At 41.5% G+C, this 22,828-nt stretch overlaps 1 protein-coding gene across 1 annotated transcript in view; it reads left to right on the top strand.

Moving 5' to 3' along the window:
• The window catches only part of RGL1 (ral guanine nucleotide dissociation stimulator like 1), an 84,897-nt gene that overhangs the window by 57,400 nt on the left and 4,669 nt on the right, over positions 1-22,828 (top strand). Inside the window, exons 5-15 of the mRNA XM_075096792.1 lie at positions 378-562; positions 3,822-3,946; positions 4,629-4,844; positions 8,707-8,810; positions 10,680-10,764; positions 13,190-13,279; positions 15,160-15,246; positions 16,388-16,420; positions 17,931-18,052; positions 18,917-19,006; positions 21,036-21,222. Coding sequence (XP_074952893.1) covers positions 378-562; positions 3,822-3,946; positions 4,629-4,844; positions 8,707-8,810; positions 10,680-10,764; positions 13,190-13,279; positions 15,160-15,246; positions 16,388-16,420; positions 17,931-18,052; positions 18,917-19,006; positions 21,036-21,222 — 1,324 coding nt within the window. The remainder of the gene's footprint in view (positions 1-377; positions 563-3,821; positions 3,947-4,628; positions 4,845-8,706; positions 8,811-10,679; positions 10,765-13,189; positions 13,280-15,159; positions 15,247-16,387; positions 16,421-17,930; positions 18,053-18,916; positions 19,007-21,035; positions 21,223-22,828) is intronic.

Below are 22,828 nucleotides of genomic sequence, written 5' to 3'. Positions count from 1 at the left end.
TCAATTCTGTTCTGTTATCTTAGTTGCTTTATCTATCATTATTTGATATCCTGAATTTAATAGAAGGGTCTCAATATAGCTTAAATGGACTTGATTCTTTATTCATTTGCATTTTGGGACTATAACAGGATCCAGTTGTGGGAGTGCAAAGCAGGAGCAATTTCACTGAAGTCCCTGGCAAAATCTGAGCGATACCTTAATAAGATTGCGTGCATCAAAAGAACAAATTAAATTCCTTGCTCAGAAAGTCTTCATAGTGCCTTTTCATTGGGTATGAATGTCTTAGTGGTTTTATTGTTATATTAGATACAGATACATACAATTGCATCAATACATGCTGTATCTAACCAGCGTGTTCTCTGTGTATTTGCTCTTAGTGCAATAGCATCGATCTTACGAGCCTGGCTCGATCAGTGCTCTGAGGATTTCAGAGAGCCACCCACCTACCCATGTTTGCTGAAGTTGCTGGATTACCTGAAGAGGAATATACCGGGCTCTGACCCAGAGAGGAGGGCACAGAACCTCTTGGAGCAGTTCCAGAACCAAGAAGTGGAAAAAGATGGTAAGGTACCTTTCCCTTCTGTCTTTCTATTCTGCCAGGCTGTATGGTACCACAGGGATTTGTGTGGAGTACATTTCATCAGTTCTCATGCTAATTGACAATATTGGAAAGCTCACCAGTGACTTTCTTCTTGTTTCTTTTCTTTTTTTTTTTTTTTAAATGTGTCTGTGTGAGGCTTCAGGTTCTGTGCAGGATGAAATAGTTGTACAGTGTAGGTGCCTATGCCTGTTCATTCTGGGGTGGACTGTGAAATCCAGCACTTTAATATTTAGCCGAAGCTTTGAGACTGCTGCAGCAGCTTAAGTGGTTAATTGTCAGCACACCTCCCCAGTCATTGAGTTAAAACACACAGTTGCTCTTTAGCTGGCCTTCTCATTTGAACACCACCCTCCCCACCCCACAAAAAAAGCCCAAACCAACAAAAAGCAAAATACAAGGCTGCAGCAAAACACAGCTTGAGTCACAAGCCTTGTTGTCATGAAGCTTTTCTTCCTAGTTACCATCATGTCAAAGGAAGTGTCTGTGGCTGTTTTTTCCTATTTGAGTGGCTGGCTGCTGGTATCCAAGGACAGAGGAAAAACTTACGTTATTGGGGGTCACAATCTACTGAAACAATAGTGAACTGTAGTAACACAAATATGCTGTGTGCAGCGTCAAGCCTGACACATACCCTTATCCTGGTCAGAAAGCTTCCTGTGGTACAAACTGAAAAGTCATAGGAGCTCATGTAGTGTGTGAATGAGAACTAGAATCAACTTCCAGCTTTGGCAGAGGGGCAAGAGGGAATGATTAATGTAATAAAGGATAAAGGAAATGACAGGAAAAAAACATTTCATCCCATAAAAATCATGTCTGCCGGATATTCCAGAAATACCATCTCAATGCATAATACTGTGAAATGCCAAATGAACTCTGTCATTAACACATACATAAAAAGGAGTACTGCACAGCGCCCAGGCATTTTCCTTACTGAACACAGGTAAGTGAACAGGATTGCTAATATGTGCTTGTTGATGTCCTTTCCTGGGTTTGGTTCCCACAGGTTGAACAAAGAAAGCTCATGAGAGCTAAATTTGGGTTCATCTGTTGTTCAAAGTGAGCAAGTTCCCAGCAGCCCTCCTTTTGCATTTGTTTCCTCAAGAAACAGTTGAAAAGGTTATTATCTGAGTTATAGATGGGTCATTTTGAATGATAACATTTTCTAAATTGTGTCAGAATAGAGGCTGTTAATTAAAATAAAATAAGAGGAGGAGAACACAATTAACTTGCAGGGTCTGCAGAGGACAGTTGTCACTTTTAGAGCTTCATCTTTGCTCATTTCAGAGGTCTCTTTCAAAACTCTTAATGTGTTGTCTGCAATCAAGACTTGCTGATAATTTTTGTTCTAAAGCATTCATATTGTGCTATGAATTCACAAATTTGGATCCTAATGCTACAGTTTGATTTGTGTAATCAGACCTCCATTCAGTGCTGCCATCATCCATGCCAGTAGATTAGATTGCAGTACCAGACACAGATAAAAAGCTGTTCCCCCAGCCTCAGTGCTTGCAGCTTGAGCAATACAAAGCAAGTCAGGGACTGCAAATTCAGAAGAGTGTTCGCTCTCAGTGAAGTCAAGAGGGCAGTTGGCATTTGAGAGGGCTAAATGGATCAGAGTGATTTGAAGATGATGAGATACTTGAGTACAAGAGGATCCCAGATTCTTGGGCAGTGGGGTCAAGACTGGTTACACATTTATGAAGGTGAGAGAGAGGAGAAAAAGATGCATGAAGAAAGAAAAGTAAAATCTTGCTTTGCATTCCAGGACGTGGTTTTTAAGGGTGCTGTGAGGTTTTGAGTAGGGTTGCAACTCAGTGATGAGGATTTTCAGTTGAATTCCAGGACCTGAAAGGAAAACAAGGAGTTACATAGCCAAAAAGAGACAAGAGAGTGACTTTTGTAGCAGTTCAACAGAAGTCCATTTAATAATGCACAATGTTACAAAACAGAGACAGAATAATAGTGCTGGAACAGAGGTCTCCATTTATTGCATTTAGCTCTGTCAATAACTTGTGCAATTGGAATGTACAGATGGAAATCTGATACAGCCCGTAGTTATAATTTGTTACATCAAAACTGTAAGCAGTTTACATTGCTGATTAGGTTTTGATAACTAATGAAGAAAGGAAAAGTGAAGTATTTTGAAAAATAGTGACGAAGTATCACTTTATCTGCTTTCGTTGCTTTAATGTCGGTTCTGCTTTTGTTGGATATGAAGTATTGCGTAACATACTCTGAAATGCACTGCTTGTTTTTGTTAATGAAATCTCACTAGTAGTAAACAGTGCTTTTGTTAGTCTTCAAGTTCATTTTTTTTTTCCTTCTTTTGGAGCTACTGTTGCCTTACAGTAAAAGGGATTAGGAAGAGGATTTTTTTTTCAGGGATTTTCTGTTTTACTTCCTCTACCACGGGAAACAAGGGCATATTTCTTTGTGTGTTAATGTGGCTTTATTCCCAACCTGTGGGAGCCAAAAGGTGACACAGGAACATCTGTGAAATTCTTTCCCTTCTGCACTGGATTGGGTCCCCTGATGAGGACAGCTCTCTTCTCTCACCTCTTCACTGCTGAACAGTGCAAATTTAGAGGCAGCATTCAGCTGAATGCTGTGGGTGCTCACTGTATTCTCTTAACTGGGAAAAATTCCCAGAGAGGGAAGGTGAGGGATGCTGGAATAAACTCTCTTTAATATAGTCCACGTAGCCCTGTGAAGGCACAAATTGTGCCAAGAAAGCATGGTATTTCCTTTTATTTCCTCACATAGGAGATGAAATCTGGATATAAAAGCATTCCTAATGCAATATTTTCGGGATACAGCTGCAGTCTTTTCTCTTTGCAGTTTGATCCCTCCACCCCCCACCCCCGATAACAAAATGCATAAATACTGAAAAGTAGTTAACAAAATTCTGCAGTGTTAATAAGGAAATTTTGTTTGGGTGGTGGTGTTTTTCCTTTCAGAATATTGGTTAGCAAATGAGTTAAACCACTTCTCAGCTAACAGACCCTGAATGGCTCAATTCTTTCTTCCACCTTTTCTTTGCCAATTTAATCTTCTGCTCATCATCTTTCTCAGTAAAACACGCAGCATAGTAGAGTCATTACATCAGGCAGGACTCTTTGGGCATTCTGCTGTAATTTATACAGTGATGTTTTAAAATAAACATCTGCTTTGATTCACTGTTTGCTGTACAAATTTAACTTGTGTTTTACATCCTGGACAGATGGGTTCCGTAACACTTCCCCCTGTAACCTATATGATGAAGAGGAACTGGAGATCAGCAGTCCAGAAGAATTCTCTTTTTTCCAAGAAGACCTCGTGGCAGAACAGTTGACGTACATGGATGCAGTATGTGGAGTATACCTACTACTTGAAATGCTAGGGGGGAAATAGTGCTGGGCTTCTAAAACTTTTTTTTTTTAAAGTAACGTCAATATAAGTATAGTGTTCCAGAACAGGTCTGTTGTTGGGACACAGAACACAGCTCTACTTGGTTATCCAAACTTGCTTTGTTCATTGGGCTTTTTCTTTCAGTCATTCTGAAGGTTTGGGGGTTTTCTTGGTTTTGTCTTGTTTTTTTTCTGTTTTGGTTTGGTTTCTTTTTTTTTAAAGTGTGAATGTATACTGTGTAGCCTTTTTTCAAAGTTTAATATTTGACACGTTAGAAATAGCACATTTTGACTCTATTGCTACCTGGCCTAAAGATGCATAGGTACTCTTAACTATAGTGCTCTGATTTGGTTTGTCTGTATCAATCTCCTTCATATAAAAAATTTTTCCCTTGGTTATGCAACTCATATAAAGGCCTCTCTTATTTTCCCAGGACTATTTAGGTGACAGGTCTTTTACAACATTGAGCCTATAAAGAGTGTACCAAAGTGTATATTTTAAACTAAGAGAAAACAAATATTTACCTTTTAATACCATATTAGATTTAGATCCAATTTGTACCGTAAACATGCACTTCTTCTTGTGGACAATAGAGATCTAGGAGAATTCTGCTGACTCACAAACCTCCATTTCACTCCAGAAACTCTTCAAGAAAGTTGTGCCGTACCACTGTTTGGGATGCATCTGGTCTCGAAGGGATAAGAAAGAAAACAAGCACCTGGCACCTACCATTAGAGCCACCATCTCTCAGTTCAATGCAGTCACCAAATGTGTTGTCAGCACTATCCTGAAGAGCAAAGAACTCAAAACACAGCAAAGAGCCAAGATCATTGAGAAGTGGATTCACACTGCACATGTAAAGCGTTTATTCTAGACTGTTTAACGTTCCTTGTGCAGGTGCCTTGGAGTGAGGGAGCTGGGAGGGGACAATGGGGGTGTTAACTGGCCTGGGACCAATGCATACAGCTTAGCTCTAATTCTTTCTACTTTTGACTCACTTTCTTTGTAATAGCAGATGAAGTATTGCCCTTCCTTTCCTTAGTTCCTTCCCCGCCATGGAAATGGGGTTGATGCTTGTCTCTTCACAGGGTTGGGAGTGCTAATTAATAGGTAAGGCAGATACCTTGTCTTGCAGGTGGGGAGTGCTGTATACTTGATAATGTAACATTCATGGTGAGATAGGTATAAATTCAGTCAGTTGACTTCTCTAGGAAGAAAATACTGCTCATATCAGTGAAAGAAGTGATGGTTGATATAATCCAAAGGTTAGGCTTGTTTTCAGAGAAGAGTTTAAAAAGAATGGAGTAGGACTGGCAGTGGTGCAGACAGCAGGCACAGTCAGAATAAGCTTTGCACTTATCTGCCTTTGGCGGTCATGTTCAGTCAGCGAGTGTCACACTCCCTCTACTGCATCTGTGAAAACCGTGGGAGTTGAAATCAGATATGGTGGAAGACAGCACAAGCACAATTGTTTGGGTTTTCATACATCTTTTTATATATATGTGTGTGTATATATATGAAAGTAAGCAGAAGGTTTTAAGTAAGGGCAGACAAAGCTAACTTACTTCTAGGAAGCAACAGCCTCTTTAACATGGAAAAAATGAAATTATTGTTTGTACTTTTTTGTTTTGAAAAATTCTTGAGTATGAAAAGTAATTTGCCTACTGAGTTATTAATGGCTTACATCAGGTAGAAAAACCACAACGGGTTTAGAGGGGGTGAGAGGTGCAAGCAGTGACCAGAAAAAATAAGTAGAGTTACAATATGCTACCAGTCTCCTCATCTTCTTACCTTTCTGCTTTATCATTGTCTCACATGTTTCTCTAAAACGTTTACTCTTTGCTTCAATTCCTTTGTCTTGTAGCAGATTATGTGTTTCTTAATCTTTTTGTGAAAGGGTTTTGAATGCCTTCTTTACGTAACTCTATTTTGCTAAGTTCTTAGATTTTATCTTTAACGTTTTACTGTAACCTTTTTAACTCCCCTCAGAGCACTGGGCAGCTGGCAGTAAACTAGATCTCTCTTTTGAAGAGAACATTCAAAGCACTTTCATATGGATGTGTGTTGACTTCTGTTTTAAGAATCACATGGATTCTTTCCGAGCTATACAAAATAAGCAGTCATAAAAAGCTCAAGCCAAACAGAGGCTTTCCAACATTGACAATGCACTTCTATGCTTCCAGAGTATTGTTAATCCTGGCACCTAAGCTCTGGCAACTGCATGGTTCAGGAAACTGGTATGGGGAAGTAGTCTTTCACGTCTCTTTTAGCACTTAAGTCAACTTTTTTGTTGTTATCATATGATGGCTGCTTTATAGCCCGTGTGAACAGATTAGGAAGTTTGATTCCTATTTTCTGTGTGCAGATCTTTAAGTTGCAGAGGGTACCAGCTAAAGGGGCCTTCATGGGGCAGACTGGGCAAGTATGAAGCAGCTTCCTGCTCATCATGGGGCAACAGGGAGGCCCAGGGAAGCCAGGACAGGCAGCACTCTCACCATACTTGTTCTGTGGATGGGGAGCTTTGTTCCCCACCTCTATTAATTCAGTACTTCTCCCTTTACTTAATTCATACACATAATTAAATACTCCAGTCTTAGCTAAGCACATGAAAAATGCATGTGCACGCTCTACAAAATAATTGCACATGTAGAACAGCTAGTTGCACATATACTTAGCTGCCCACTTCTGAAGAAAGTTGCTTGCTTTGTGCATGCAAATGAGTGTTTTGAATAGTTAGATGCCTGAATTAAAAAATAATCCACTCATTAAAGTGCAGTTATTCACTGACAACTAACTCTGTAACTTAGCAGCATGGAGTTCCACATTTGTTATCGGTTCATGAGTTCTGGATCCAGTTTCTTGGTTTACAAGATAACCAGAATACTTCTAACTGCCAGGCCTCTCTGTTCCACCTGAGCAGAATCTCAGAAGATTCCTGAGCAGAAGCAGCCAATTTCACTCACACAATATTTACTTTAAAAATAAAAAGTAAAAATGAAATCATTAATATCCTGTTATGCTTATTTTTTTTTAATCAAAGTTGCTTCTGCCTACAGGATTCTTTCTGGTTTTCCTCTTGTGAAGGACACAGTGTGAAACAAAGTTATTCAAACCAGGCTTAAAAAGTCTATTTATACAAATGAAAGCTTGCTAAAGTTAGTCTGCAGTCAGTTAAATCCTTGAGAACACAAGATCCAATATTGAATTCCTAATGTGCTTTAAATTATGCAATGGGCAATTAAGTCAAGATGGTTCCAAAGTAGATCTTCCAGTCCAGACTCCTGTTGTATTTGAAAAACAGAAATGCTGAGAACTTGTGTCTCTAAACATGTGTTCTCCCCAGCCTGAATTTTAAGTTGAACATAAAAAAATGGTCCCTTTCTTAATGTGTCAGTCTCTGAAGAAGAGCTGTTATGTGGCTTCTTTGGCCCCAAAGGATAGCAAGGATAGCTTGCATGTCCTACCACATGATCTTGAACTTCGTCTGTATCTAGCCTAACTGGCAACTTGCTTCAAGTGCTGCCTGCCCAGTCAGTCATCTTAAGCCACACTTTGTTAAATGTAGCCTCCTAAGTAGCACAAATGTTTGTTTTGTTTTGTTTTGTAAGGTAAATGAATGGGAGTAAATGTACTTGCCTTAGTTGTTCAGTCCATTTTAATGCAACTCGTGAATAAAGTTGCTGATATATTAAGGTCTGACTTCTGTTTATGCTAAGGGTGCTTTACATTTGTTCAGTCCTACAAAGGAAATAAATTATGTCTATTTTAACTGTAGGGATCCTTTACATAATAGGTATTATTAGTGTAATAATCATCCCCATAAACATTTGCAGAAGTGGAAGTGTAGTTTGAATATGGTCTCATTTACATGCAACTGTCAAATTGGCTTGTGTTTTCTCTGCTTAATTTGTGTGTACAGACACCTGTTTGTAAGAGCTTGTATTTCCAAGAGTTTAAGTATGTGGTGCCAATGCTCTAGTTCATGAGCCACCAACAGATTTACAGGAGTTCCTTGAAGAGTCACAGGCCAGATTCCCCCCCCACCCCGCCCCCTCTTGTTTCCATTGGCTTTACCAGGAATCTGTGCTGTTTTTTGGAGAATAAAGCTTTTCAGTACCCTTCTCCAACAAAGCTTTTGCCGCAGAGAAGCTGTGTTATGAGAAAGGTCTATGAACCAGTCCCTCTGTTAGGATTTGATCCCAACTCAGGAAAAGCTGGGAACGTGTTCTCTTTAACAGTGTGCATGTAGTTGAATAACAGGTTATTCCTTTGCATGCCTTTATTTTTAATTGACACTTAGATGATTGAGGGTTTACATTTTAAATACCGCATAGAAAGAGGCAAAGCCTGGATTTTCCCCAAAGGGTAAGAGAGATTGGTAACTATAAAGAGGTTTTTAAGTGTAACATTTGTGCTTTTTAGCCTGGCTTCATGGACTCAGTTCTACTTTTATTTTTACTAGGAGAACTGGAAGCTGTAACACTGCAACATCACCAGAAATACATGAAAGCGAGGAAAACAAGATATAAGTGCCAAAGCCCATAAAGTGTTTGGTGGCTGGAGGGGGGAGAGATATTTTTGATGCTCAATATTTGTACAGCTGCCTGCTTAGCAGTGAGAATGTGTAGCAAGCATGACACCGGTCAAACAGAAGAGTACTAATGTATTCATAATGCTGACATTTAATGCTCCTGTATTTCTAACCACTCCTTTCACAGGAATGTAGGATCCTGAAGAATTTCTCCTCCTTGAGGGCCATCATTTCAGCATTACAGTCCCACTCCATCTATCGGCTAAAGAAGACCTGGGCATGTGTTCCAAAGTAAGCTTCCCCCTCTACTCCTGTGGCTAGCCCCAAACAAAGGCAAAAAGCTCAGTGCTCTTTCTTTTCATCTTGTTCTTCTCAATCTTCCTATTCTGCTCCTTCATGGACATGTGTTCTCTTAGAAGAACCTCTCATTCCTGTGAAGCTCAGGCCCCTTTTTTGGGTTTGACTGCTGTGAGTTCCTCTTTCATATTGAAGGGACAATCTGCCCTCAGGCATACTGGGTTTCTTTTGTCCTTTATAGCATATTGGATCTTCCACAACCTATTTTGAAAAACTATGGGACTAGCTACTCACCCAGTTCATGCACACTGCTCTCATAATGTCAGCAAAAGGACACCATGATACCTGCCTGCTCTCTTCTCTCTGGTGAAGCTGGAGGAGGTCCAGGTCCCTACAAATCCTCAATAATCATCTCCTGGTCCTGACATTTCCTTAAAATATATCCCCAAATTAAAAACTCCAAATTTGTGTTGAAGACAATAGTTCTTAGAGGGGAATACCTTTTTGTGCAACTGGCATAGTTACTGCATGCCAAACAGAAACCCGAAATCTCTGTGTAGAAAAGATTGTGTTCTGCTCATTCAGTTTGGGAAGAAGACTTCTTTCCTTTGCCTTTGATAAATAAAGTAAAATGTCACTCTGCCACGCAGTATGCTTCTGCATTTCCCCTAAAGAGAGGTGGTCTGGAGAAGAGGAGGCTGAGGGGAGACCTCATCACTCTCTACAACTACCTGAAAGGAGGTTGTAGTGAGGTGGGTGTTGGACTCTTCTCCCAAGTTACTAGCAACAGAACAAGAGGAAATGGCCTCAAGTTGTGTTGGGGAGGCTTAGATTGGATATTAGGAAAAATTTATTCACTGAAAGAGTGATTAGGCATCGGAAGAGGCTGCCCAGAGAGGTGGTGGAGTCACCATCCCTGGAGGTATTGAAAAAACATGTAGACATGGTGCTTCAGGGGGATCTCATCCCCATGTCCCAGTACTTAAGGGGTAGCTACAAAGATGGAGACTCCCTTTTTACAAGGAGTCCCATGGAGAGGACAAGGGGGAATGGACGCAAGTTGCTCTTGGGGAGATTCCGATTGGACATGAGAGGGAAATTTTTCACAGTGAGAACAGTCAACCTTTGGAATAATCTCCCCAGGGAAGTGGTTGACTCAGCCACATTGGACACTTTTAGGATTCTGCTGGACAGGGTGCTGTGCCATCTTGTCTAAACTGTGCTCTTCCTAGAAAGGTTGGACTAGATGATCCCTGAGGTCCCTTCCAACCTGGGATTCTGTGATTCTGTAATTCAGGGCATGGTTTAGGAGGCATGGTGGTATTGGGTTGATGGTTGGAATTGATGATCCTAGAGGTCTTTTTTAACATTAACGATTCTGAGATTCCTTCAGTTGCCCCATGTTCCTGAACAAAATATTGCCATCTTGTGTTTATAGCGTTTGGTAATAGAAAGGGACTCATAACACTTAAACGTTTCTAGCTTTCCAGAGTGTATGGAATAGGGCAAACATTAAGTACTTAGGATACCTCTCACAGCTGTTTTTCTGTTCCTTTGTATCCATTTACCCACTTTCTTATAACAATCTCATACCCTGCAGTGTGATTGAAAACCCTACTGAGGGTCTGTGTACCTATGGCATTTCTTTGTGATGCTGTCAAATAAGGCCTGAATTTACTGGGAGCACCAGAAGATCCCAGGAGGGTTCCTAGTAGATGTGCAGCATCTCCTTGGATGGATTTTGGTGGTGTTATCTTCTATGTGCCCAACTGTTAACAATTCATGAGAAAAAGCTGGATAGTAGTCTGATCTGATTTAGAGTGCTTACTAACAACCTAAATGATTTAATCTTTTCCTGTACAGGGACATAATGCTGATCTTCGAAGAGCTGTCTGATATCTTCTCAGACCACGACAATTACTTGACAAGTAGGGAGCTGCTAATGAAGGTGAGAATTAGCTTGAGTTGCAAGGCTTGTGATCTCAATTAAAGCTGAGGTTAGCCCTTTTTCTAACCAGCTGCCAAAGCTCATCTGTCCCTGAACTACTGTATGCAGTGCTTCAGGGAAGATAGGTCTGTAAAACCTGTGCTTTTCTGCTGGGCTGAGAGGCGATTTCATTGTTCCTGAAAGAACCTACACTAGTATTAGCCACAAACAGCAGGCTGCAGCAGCACAGATTCTGTGTGGACTTGTTCACAAGATAGCAGGTCAGGACGCCTTAGAGCCCCTCAAGTTGAATGTCACACCGCTGTAGTTAGATAGCTGGTGACACTGCCTCGGGCATGGTGATGTCTAGCTCAAGAATAGCTGTGTGTGCTGTATTGTACCTGTGATAGTGCTGGAGCCACAACCAGGTGCTGCAGAGTGTGATTTTACTGAGATGAGTTACAAATTAGCACTTTGCCTTTATATTGCTCTGTATAGAGAGATGAACCGCTAGCTTGTGCATCCCCTGAGCAGACCTGAAAAAGCCCAGGTTTGCACTGGTGAGTGCAGAGCAGGTCCAAATGAGATTCTCAACTGGGTTGCACCACTGTAGTGCTTTTGTCTTCACTGGAACAATGCTGCTTAGCTTCAGCCGAGGAATTAAACCAAGATGTTTCTCTGACTATCCTGTACCTTTCTTGGAACTAGAAAACAGGGCTGGGAATTTCAAAAGAACAGGCTTCCTGCTCTGTGTGTGGCCAGATGGACAACAAAGCATGCTCTGTCTGAAACAGTTTGACTTGTGCCCTCTCCTGGGTGAACCCCAACAAGCTCAGGAGCTCGAAAGGAGTGAGGAAGAATAGAGGGAAAGGTTATATTCTGTAGAAACTAAGGAACGTTTGTGGCAGTTTTTTTCTGTTTACATAAAAAAGTTTATAAAAACTGGTTAACTGGTTTAGTCTTTGGCAGTTGTACCCAGTCTATCTGGCATTTTGCACCTTACCCCTTTGCCTTGGTATCTGAACGCTGTGTTTTGCTCAGGAATGATGGATAAGTGCATTCAAACCTGTCTGGTTTTTGTCATCCATTTATCTGTAGCTGAATTTTAAAGCAGGTGAGACAATAATAAGCACCAAGGGAAAATGTTTGTTCAGAATAGGTTATTTAATGGAATATTAAAAAGACAAAACAACAACTCAGTCTAAGCCCAGACCTTCTGGCTCCCAGCAAATCACTTTCTCCAGCTGCTGTAAGTAGATTTGCAAAATATTTTGAAAGCAGTGAGAGGAGAAAAATTCCACAGACTAGTTAGAACCTCCCTCCTACTTCCTATCTTGGACTGCTTTGTAATGATTGAAGGATTAAGGTCCACTTAATCCTTAAAGTCTTAATTTTCTTTCACTATAAATAGAATCTTTATAGAGGCTGTGTTTGACCTTGCCTATCCATGCTGCAAATTTAAGTGTAGAGCAGACAGAATGCCATATGAAACAGGTTGGCCAGTGTGGAGAGGAAGCACTGTGTTCTCTCCTCCCCAAACAATGGCCTTGCTGTGAGCTGCAGTTTTAGCTTCTGTGCCTGCCTGCTGGCTGCTGCTAGAGAATATCGACTTTACCTTTCAGTATCTTGAAGACATTGAGACAACACTCCTTTTTCATTTGTTCCTGGTTTTTGGCCAAGGAAGGGAACACAGAGTCTGTGTGATCTGTCCACTAACTGTGACTGAAAGAAGTAAATGCTGAAATGAGACGATCTTTACAAGTGCAGGCTGTTGTTTTGTGCCTCATAAAGACATTGATAATGATTCATAATCCATCTATTCAGCCACTGGAAAAAACAACAGTAACTCGTAACATCCCATATGGATCCAGGGAAATAAAGGCTACAGATCTCTTGTGAAGTAGCTCATCCATTTGTAGGAAAGCTTGGATTGTGGAGATGAAACCCCATTTCTTCCATTGCCTGCATGGTTTTGGATTAGTCAATAAGCCACAGGGTTGTTGCTGGATCTCTGTGTTGCGGCATAAGAAAAACAACAAAGCATTACATAGGATAGAGATGTTTACTTGTAGCAGTCCTGATTAGGAAATTAAACAGAAATTCTGAGGTCAAGAATGTCAGGATAGAGAAGCATCTGGACACCTGAAGTAAATCAAAGCTTCTCTAATTTAAACTATCAGGAGATTTTCAGCAGCAATTAGCTTTGGCTGGAGTAGAGCTACTTTGCAGAAAAATTCCCTTATGGTCATTTTGTGGGATTTTGTCCAAAATTCCCAATCAGTGCACAAGTCCCAGAAAAATAGCACGTGTATGTATACATGCACGTACCTGCACAGCAAATATTTTTCCTCGCCTAGCTTGCCTGGTGAAATGTATCTGCAATTATTTTACACAAATGTGGTTGCTAGCTTACCGCTCCATTAGTTGCCTTTTAATTCTCTTACAGGAAGGAACATCCAAATTTGCGAATCTGGACAGCAGTGTGAAAGAAAATCAGAAAAGGACACAGAGGCGACTGCAACTTCAGAAAGATATGGTGTGTCTGGGGTCCTTTTCCTACCTTCTCTGAACTGGTAACATGATTAATGCTAACTGGTGAATTATATAAGCAGCCAAATCTGGAAAGGTATTTAACAACGTGAGTGTGCAGTACGTAATGCTCTTGAATGTTTCCTCTGTCAAGCAAAACAATCACATCAGTGCAATTGATTAGCTGATACAAAGCAAGTGAACCGAAAGATTTAGACTGAATATGCGGTCGGAATGTTTGTCCCTGTAAATACATGCCCAAAGCTGTGTTTCCCTTATGCTGTGGATCATAGTAAGCAGGTAATACTCTGTCTGTGTGTGTGTATATATACAGTGTGCATATATATAGACAATCTCATACATGCATACATCTGTATATATAAGCAATTACAAAGTGGGATTGGTGATGGACTCGGCTCAAGCCGTAAGGCCTACACTGAGTTACCAAGCTGTAATAGCTATGGGTTTTAGTGCAACCCAGCTGTCCTTTTACTCCATTAACACCCGTCTGCGTTCTGAAATGTTGGAGGAAATGGATATGCAAAGTGTCACCATAGCCAATGCATTCAGTGATCTGATGCTGAGAATGTTCAAAGACTTCAGGATTCGGTTGATGTACGCAGGGGCCACGTTATGTCCCTGGTCCCAGTCTTCCCCTGTCCCCTGCAAGGGGATAACTGGGTGTATAGGCTTGCTGCTCCCATGCTCCCATCCCCACTTGCATTTGCTTCACATCCCAACCAGCTGTTTGGGTTGGACACTGAGCCAAGGGTTCCGCCTTAGTTTCAAGTCTCCCAGAAATTTACTAACCCTGTCATATAAAAGGGTAATAAATGATTGACGAGTCTAAACGTGTGTTCATCATTTCCAACTGTCTTTTTTCTGTCCTACAAGAAAGAATTCCTTTAACTACTCTCATTACCCTTTAGAGAGAAATACAGGGAAAGCCACATAATTTTCATTTAGGAAAATATGTAATGTAAATACTAGAATTCTTGTGATAAAGAAAATTATCTCTGGCCAGAGCAGAAATCTCATTTACTTTTAAACAAGCTATGAAGCTTCTCACATGCCAGCTTGAAAATTGCACAGACTTCTGCAGAGATCGCTTTGTAAAATGTGTCCGGTTTCCAGTCTGCTGGTGAAAATGGCTTTTGTCTCAAAGTTGGCAAAGATTTAAAAGGACCAGAGGGGAGAAATCTGGGATAGGGAGGCAAAAGTGCTGAATATTATTAGTTTGTTTGTCTTTTAGTTTGACTAGAAAAAATATGGATTCTTTTGGGTGGTAGAAACAAGTATTGCCTTCACAAGTGTAGAAACAGCCTGAACTCTACAACTGCTAACAGTCTAGAAATCTTAAAATTTGAATAATTACTATTAAAATGCAGTGAATAGCTGAGGAAAATGGCCACTTCTTGGAGGAAAAAACTGTGACTTGATTTGACTTGACTGTCACATGGTACAAGAATATCATTAAGTAAAAATCCACTGGAATGAAGCAGAGAGAAACTGCTTACACAGGCTAGGACCATTCCCACGCTGTTTCTCTTGTAACAGGTAACAAAGGGACCCTGTCCCTGGTGCTCAATGCTTCTTCCACAGCAGGGTTTCCTGGTGACCCACTGTTAGAAATCAGTGTACGATGGCAATATAGTAATATAAAACCACTTGGCAGTATCTGTGAGGGTATCCTGCTCTCATTAGAATTTGATTTAAATTCTAGATGAGATACTGATGATGATGTAATGAAAGAAAACATAATTTACAAGACCACTGTTTGGTTAAGCAGGCTACTTTTATTTCATTCTCTTATACAGGAATATTCTAGTATGGTAATTACGACCATTTCTCAGTCAATTAATCCAACATTGCTCTGATCATTTGCAGGGAGTAATGCAAGGCACAGTACCATATCTTGGTACCTTCCTCACTGATCTCATCATGCTTGACACAGCCCTTCAGGACTATATCGAGGTAATCTGGGGCAATTTTTTTTAATCCTAAATACCCTCCCTGCCTTCCCAACACACACACACACACACACACACACACAAACAAAAGGAAGCAATATACAGTTTTATTATCAACAAGAATCTTGTGTGAATTTGAGTGCAGTTTTCTCAAGGGACAAGTTTAGCATTTTATTTTGCCTTGTCATCTTATGTTAGAAAACGTGAAGAAAGTAGGCTTTCCATTATTCTGTTTTATTTTTCTGAAAACAACAATTCAGGTGTAAAGGTTTCTGTGAATAATTAGAATACACAGAATCACGAATTCAGCTCTTCAGACTGGTCACTGAAGCGCTTCAGTATTGCCTCAGATGCATCTGAGCCCTGAAGTGATTGAAAACTTGTTTTTTCATTTCTCTTTAGCTGAACAAGCAGTGGGAACCAATGTAGCATAGGAAGGGGAAAAGGATTGCAAGAAAGTCTAGTTATTCAACAGAGACTGAGGACAGGGCCAGTTTTTAAAGGTGTTTGTTCCAAAGGTTTTCAAACCTTTGACAATTGGCGCCATTAATGGAGGCACTTGAGGAGCCATGCTGCAGGCCCTCAGCCTTCATTGTGCTGGTGTTGGTATTTATGATAAAACTGGGCAAATCCACTTTTTCCTGGGCTGGTAATGGTTGCTGGTTGGTTTGGTGGTTGTTTGTTTTGCAAAACTGCACTAAAGCAGGCCTGTGTAAGGTTGCTATATAGCCATTTTCTTTTTGGCAGTTTCCCTTCTGTCCATGCTTTGTGTTCAGTTGGTGTTCCTGAAACTCACTGGGAATGCTGCTAAATTCACAGCACAGGCAAAAGCCTAGTTTTTCTTGCATGCAAAATCCTGCTAGCACTCTTCAGACCTGAACTTGACACAGCTTTTATGAGCAATCTTGTACTGGGATTTTCTTCTTGGGCAGATTGCCATTTAGGCCATGAGGACAGATATCTTTGGGGATTCTGATATATGAGTGCTGTGGTTTTTACCAGACCTGGAAACAGGTATTTTTAGAAGGTCTTTGCTTAGGGCAGGTCTGTGCTTTACATTAGCCTTGCTACTTCATCCTGTTTGTGATTAAATTCAACGAAGCATGTGCTCTTCTACTCTGATTCTTTCTCTTTCCTTCCCACAGGGTGGCCTGATAAATTTTGAGAAGAGGCGAAGGGTAAGTTATATGTTCTGTGATCTTCAGTTTATTGATGCCCTCTTCTAGAGCATTCTTTTGGCGAGGTCTGTTGTCTTTGCTCAGGCATATGCAACAGCCGCTAATTTTAATGCAAGTTATTTGTACTTCAGGAAAGAATACACCCCTGAAATGCTGTGAGCCCCTGCCAAACTGTAAGGGGTGGCACAGGAAGAGAACCTACTTTAGATGTGTGCGTTAGGGGAAGAGGAGCTGCAGGCCACTTACTTCCATGGAATTTACATCTGGGGCATGCACGTTTGGTGCTCATGGGAATACGTTACATATGTATGTCCTACGTGTTGAGAGTGAATCAGATCTGGTGGCATGAGACCTTTGCTTTCCAGAAGATACAGTTTGTAAAAATCTTCCTTCTGCAGCAGTAAACTGCTTGCAGGTAGAAGGCTACAGAGAACGAACTAGGTACATGGAACTGAGAAATAAATGCTATCAGTCTTTCCTTTCAGCCTGATCCTTGCTGGTCAGAGATAAGTAACGCTATGGAGGAGTAAAGGTACTAGGCTTACCTCTGTCCAAATGAAGCCGTGCCAAATCTCCCTTCTGGGGTCTGAAAGCAGACTTGGATTTGGCTGTGATGGAGCCATTTCCTTCCCTTAACTGCTCCCAGCTCTACAAACCAGTTCTTGGACTTGCCTTGTATGTGTAACTGCATGGCTCAAGATACTAATAATGAGATACATAAGCTTCTCCATGGTCATGAGTCCAGCTTCATACAAACCAGCAGCAAAGCTGCCCTCTGAACTGTGCTGAGTACTCGGCTCCATTCCTGCATGGTGACTCTATAACCTGCTCTAACACAAGGTGTTTTTAAGAATTATTTTGGCAAAGTGTTTATGCAATTGGCATTACAGAAGAGCAGCGCATTCTAGTCACATGTATTAAGGGTAGCATTTTATGTTCCTCTGGTGTGAATGTGAATGCACAGAGTGCAAAGATGGGGAGCATCAGACGTTGCTCTCATCACAGGCACCACTATTATTACCCTTGCTTGCTGCCTGAGAACCACCTAAGTACAGAGCATGATTCTTCTCTCAGAGCTGGTCTAGCCAGGACGGGGTGAGCCAGTAGGGTAATCTAAAAAACTTGTGACCCTTTGCTACCCTTGTTCCTAGAGGAACAACCAGAAGTGCTGCCGTTTGGTGGGTTTGCACCGGCATTACACTTTGGTTAGTGCTTGAGAAAAGCTCTGTGGTGATGTGGTGAAGTGTGGTTCCTTGTGTTTGCTTTCTAATTTGTGTGCGCCAGATAAAATCCTCACATTTCAATGCACGTTACAGATGCTGGGGTGGGGAAAGCCTTCATCGTTTGAAAAACTGGTTCTTGATACAGTCAGTTACTCAACTGAAACTGAACTTCAGGTCAAACTAAGTTTGTCCTGGATCTGTTGTTGCATGTTTAGTATATGAATGAGTCTGTTTGGCTCTATCGTGTTTTCTAATTAAAATTCCTATTTGCTGATTTATTTTCTTAGGAATTTGAAGTAATTGCCCAAATTAAACTCTTGCAGTCTGCATGTAACAGCTACTGCATGACACCAGACCAAAAATTCATCCAGTGGTTCAGGAGACAGCAGCATTTAACTGAGGAGGAGAGGTAGGTTCTCAGTCTAGCTGGCAAAGCAAGCTTTTCTAACGCCACACCCACCTGCAGGTAGGTTACGTCAGCCTTTAGCTATCCTCTTACAGGAACTTGCATATGCTGCTGCTCGAGGAGAGTGGAAATACATCTGCCTTGTGCTAAACAGCTGTAGAAAACCTGTTGAACACTTAGCAGGGTTTAGTTTTGAGATTGGAAATCAGGCTTCTGACTTTGAAATATGATAGTCTGTTGTGTCTGGGTTGTCTGTCCACCCAGACACACACTCAGAAGTCGATCTTAAGGGATGTCAAGATGCAGTGACTAAGCATTGGGCTAGTGGATGCACGCAGCCGAGGCAAGTAGCTAAGGCAACGCAGAGCTTGCTGAGCGCTCACCAGATAAATGTCCCCTGGGCATTTGGGGTGAGTTTTGCAGCCCTGCTGAGTTCTGTGCTACTGCACATGCTGCCACACCAACCCAAGACAATTTATTTACAGCATTTTGGTATTTCCACTAGGTACTGGAATACCACTCTGCTGCACTGAGAGTGTAAGCACAGATCCATACTGCATTGTACTGAGTCATAGTAAAAAAAAGTCAGCTTATCCAAGATTCATGTTAAGTATTTTCTTGTTTTTTTTAATAAAATGATGAATGTAATCCAAAAAGGACTAGTTTTTAAAACTATTACAAAGAAGTGAAATATACCCTTCACCATGGTAAAATGTAGACAGAGCTATGTTCCTTTTTGTGGGGGTTGCAACAGTCTGTGAAGTGGGAATAACTGAAGGTTTCTCATATTCTTGATTATTGCTACTTTGAGATATATAACTAAGAGTATTGTCTGTAAAAATTAACCCAGTGTCCTCTGTTCTGCAGTTACAGCCTTTCATGTGAGGTTGAAGCAGCTGCTGACACTAGCACCACGTCACCCAAATCTCGGAAAAGCATGGTGAAGAGGTTCAGCCTGTGAGTACAACAGGACAAGGGGCATTTGGTGTGCTAATATGAACCTGAAAAAATTCAAGCAAGCAGTACTCATTTCACCAGCTGAAAAACCTGGCTGGGGATCCAGACAACTGCACTACTTTAAGGAGACATCATCAGTTAGCAATGCATACTTCTGTCTGAAGCTGTCCCTTTCTATTGTTATAAGCAGTTATGAGGATTATTAATAATGAAAAAGATTAGAAACAAACAAGCTTTCCTAAGTTGTCAGAAAAAAGAACCATTTTAGTGCTGAATTATAAATTCAATATATATTGCATAATCACTTCCCTGAATGAAGTATGAAAACAGTAAATGGGGATAAACTCTGGCCTATTATTAGTCTGATTTGCTATATACCTGCAAAAAATTCCTTGCAGGATTTTAATATGAAAATCGAGGCTAGCAAAAAGGCATTTGATAACAGAAACAATCTGCCTAATTGCCTTCAAGTTAGAGAAGGAAAAAAATCATGGGGATGTGGTACTGTTTATCTAATACCGCAAAGATTCAAACAGGAGGTGGGTGGAGAACAGGGGCATGCAGCTAAGCTCACACAGGAAACAATACACTAGCAGGAATTCAGGGAAAGCTGCAGGGAATGAAAGCAGAGATCAAGGACCAAAGTAAAAATATCTTAAAGTTGACAAATTTGAACCTGAGGAGATATGAAGGGACTCCCACATACCAGTGGCATGATCAAGATGGGGCAGGAAATGATTAATTTAACAGCACTCTCCTTTCCTGCTTGGCTTTTGTTCCTTGTTTCTTCAGAACAGCCAGTAGCCATTTACTTCATGTTAGTGCTCCTGCAGGTTAGGGTCTGAAAGAAGAATAGATGTTTTCAATCTAGAGTTTTGAGTTCCGATACACAGAAAGGTCTGGGCAGCTGTTTGGAAAGTGTTTTGATTGGTCCATCTGCGTTGCCGGTCATACGTTATGAGAAAGTGAGCTTTGAAGATGACAGTGCCTGAACTCTTGGTGGCCTCTCATTTGTGTCTCCCTTGGCATGTGCCTAAGCTGCACATAAGAATTGTTGCTGCAGAGCATAGGCTTGTTCTCTCATTTCTGACTGTGTTTCAGTGCTGTTGTACTGTAATTTCCCATATCAAGTTTCTTTAGACAAAGACCACATAGTGCAAACAATTGTTTCATCTGCAGTCTGAATGTAGTTTGCAAATCAATACTGTAGAAAAGACTGGCATAATTAATCCCAGAAACAGTGACACCTCTCCAAATTGTTTTAAATCATTAACTGCATGATGACATAGCATCTAATTCACCTTGCTTCTCTACCTTATACAAGTTTGGTTCCTTAGACACTCCTTTGAATTTACTTGACCTGCATTTAGAAATGAGTGTTAGAGAGGGAGAACTTATAATTTACACTTTCTTGTGATCTACTCATGGTGTATATGTCTGTTTAGACTCTTAGAGAGAAACTGGTACCTGTGGCACCTTTACGGAGTGAAAGAATTTGCAGCAGGGATGAATTTGCCTTTTGAAGACCTTTGTCCAGTATATGGCCATGTGTTACCTTTCATGCACTGTTTCACTTACTCATAGCAACCAAGTCTTGTGCTGCCTTCTGTCAGAGGGACCAGGATGTGACAGCAGTGTGCAGAGGCACGTAAGGTGCCAGCTGCCATGCCTCTAGCTTGCCCTTCGTCTCTTGGTTTGTAAACACATCAGGACTGTGATCAATCGTTTCCTGGCAAGTGGGTCTGAAAATTTAACAGACTGAAGAGGAGTCTCATTTGTATTACCTACGCATTCTCTCTGATTTGGCCTTGCAGCTGGTGGGTATGCTAGGCCAAGAAGGTATTATATTAGCGTGTAGCAAACTCTTGAAAAATCGTATAAACAACATAAAGGAAATGAAAACAATAGGCCACTCAAGATAGGAAAACAAAATAATTCATAAGATTTTTGAACCAAGTGACAGCTTTGCTCAGCCCAGCTCTGTTCTGCTTTCATTTACTGGCTGTTTATGCTTTCTTTTCTATACTAGACTGTTTCTAGGCTCTGAGGTGATCGCCCATAGCACACCCACCAAAGAGCAACCCAAATCTACTCCAGGTGGGAGCTCTGGTGAAAGCACGGACTCAGCCAGTGTTTCATCGTGTGAGTTTAATCACTCTGAATCTGAAGACATCTGCATCACTCCTATAGGCACTCCTGATGAGTCTCAGAAAAAGGTAAGGTCTGGGCCTTGTTGCCAGCACAAATAGCCTGTGAGACACTGTCAACACTGCAGGCAGGCCCTAGATGCTTGCCCAAGCCTGTTGGTCTTGACTAGAGCATTGCTTTTAGCAGAATGGAGAGACTCTAGAAATAAATGTGTGAAAACGGAAGCAATCCAGTGAGGATTTTTGCACAATCCCTTGTACGTTGCTGAGATACAAGACAGACTGAAGTAGTTCTTCCCTGAAACCAGATTTTTTTGTGGTGCCTGGCAGTGGTTTTGGTTTAGGTGAAGCCCTGGAGAAGCATAAGGTCCATTTTTCTTTGAGTCCCTCATGTGCTTTTTCAGAGGGATGGGGCAGGCTAGTGGCATTTCTACCTTGGAGCCCGTGGGAAGTGGGGTGAGGAGCCTGGGCATCACACTCTCAGATGGTGGTGCTTCTGTCCAGCACATGGCAGCATGACATTAGCAGTGATGTGCACAAAAACAAATGAAACAGGAGATGGGATCAGCTGAAGAGGAGTAAGATCAACAGCTGGTCATTTCCTCCTCGAAGATCTCGGGTTTGATGAGTTACTCCACTGTTAGCAGCCTGCTGCCCTGTCCGTCATGCTCAATCAGCTGTGTGCGTTAGAGACAGCACTGCAAAAGCCTGGGGAAGGCTGAGCAGCTGCAGCTGACCAAGTGATAGGCAGGTAAGGTCAGAGCTTGCCAGTTCTGTGGGTTTGACCTCCCATGAGCTCCCTGCTGCCAAGATGAACACCTTGCCTTGGCTCAGTTTAATTCCACTGGGGAAGCTGGGGTGCTGCTGCACCTACTCCTGCACACCAGCTCACTCTTAGCACATGCAGCCAGTGTCTTACACAAATGCACTGGACCATCATGCCAGGAAATTCCATGTTTTGCAGAGAAGGCCAAGCCCCATACCCCACACAGTGGCAGCTGGGAAACCTCACAGAAAAATGAGTGTAAGGCTGATGCTGTGAGTATTCATGCTGAAAGCAGATGGGCCAGGTGTGTGCTGATACCATCCAGAGACACACACTATAGATGGAACCATCAGAAGGGATGCGATGAGGGGGGTATCCACAGGGACATCTTTCCCACAGACTCTTCCCTTTTGAAATAAATTGCATTAACTGTATTGTTGAAGCCCTTTTCAGGGATGTTTTGCTGAGGAGTGTTATATTGTGGTTCAGCTTATGGATATTTTAAATTAAATTGTACTAAATGTTCTTAAACCAAATGAAGCATGAGGTCCCAGACACTGGCATCCACAAATCCTTTAAACTCTTTAGCTGGAATAGTGATTACAGTGATTTCAATATGCAAGCTGGAGAAGAAAGATCCTCTCAGAAGTTTTTGAGCAAGGAGGGTAAAGAGAAAGGCAAAACCCAGAAGAGCAGGGGTAGTAAGGAGGATTTTTCTCCTCGAATATTCTTTCCTCGATGGAGTGGTAGAGAGGGAGGCATATGTGTATTTTCACCCCAGTCTAGCTCCCCATGTAAAGGCTTGGACCTGGTGCAGGAGCCACAGTGCCCATAACGCACTCTGCTTGGTCCCGATCCCTGGCTGGTTGTCCACAACCCAGTTCTGTTCGTTGTATTTGCTGCCACCTC

The sequence above is a fragment of the Phalacrocorax aristotelis genome, chromosome 6, assembly GCF_949628215.1.
Source record: "Phalacrocorax aristotelis chromosome 6, bGulAri2.1, whole genome shotgun sequence".
In the NCBI taxonomy this organism is placed as follows: domain Eukaryota; kingdom Metazoa; phylum Chordata; class Aves; order Suliformes; family Phalacrocoracidae; genus Phalacrocorax; species Phalacrocorax aristotelis.
Note: the sequence above shows the minus strand (reverse complement) of the source record. Positions and strands in the feature narration are given on the sequence as shown.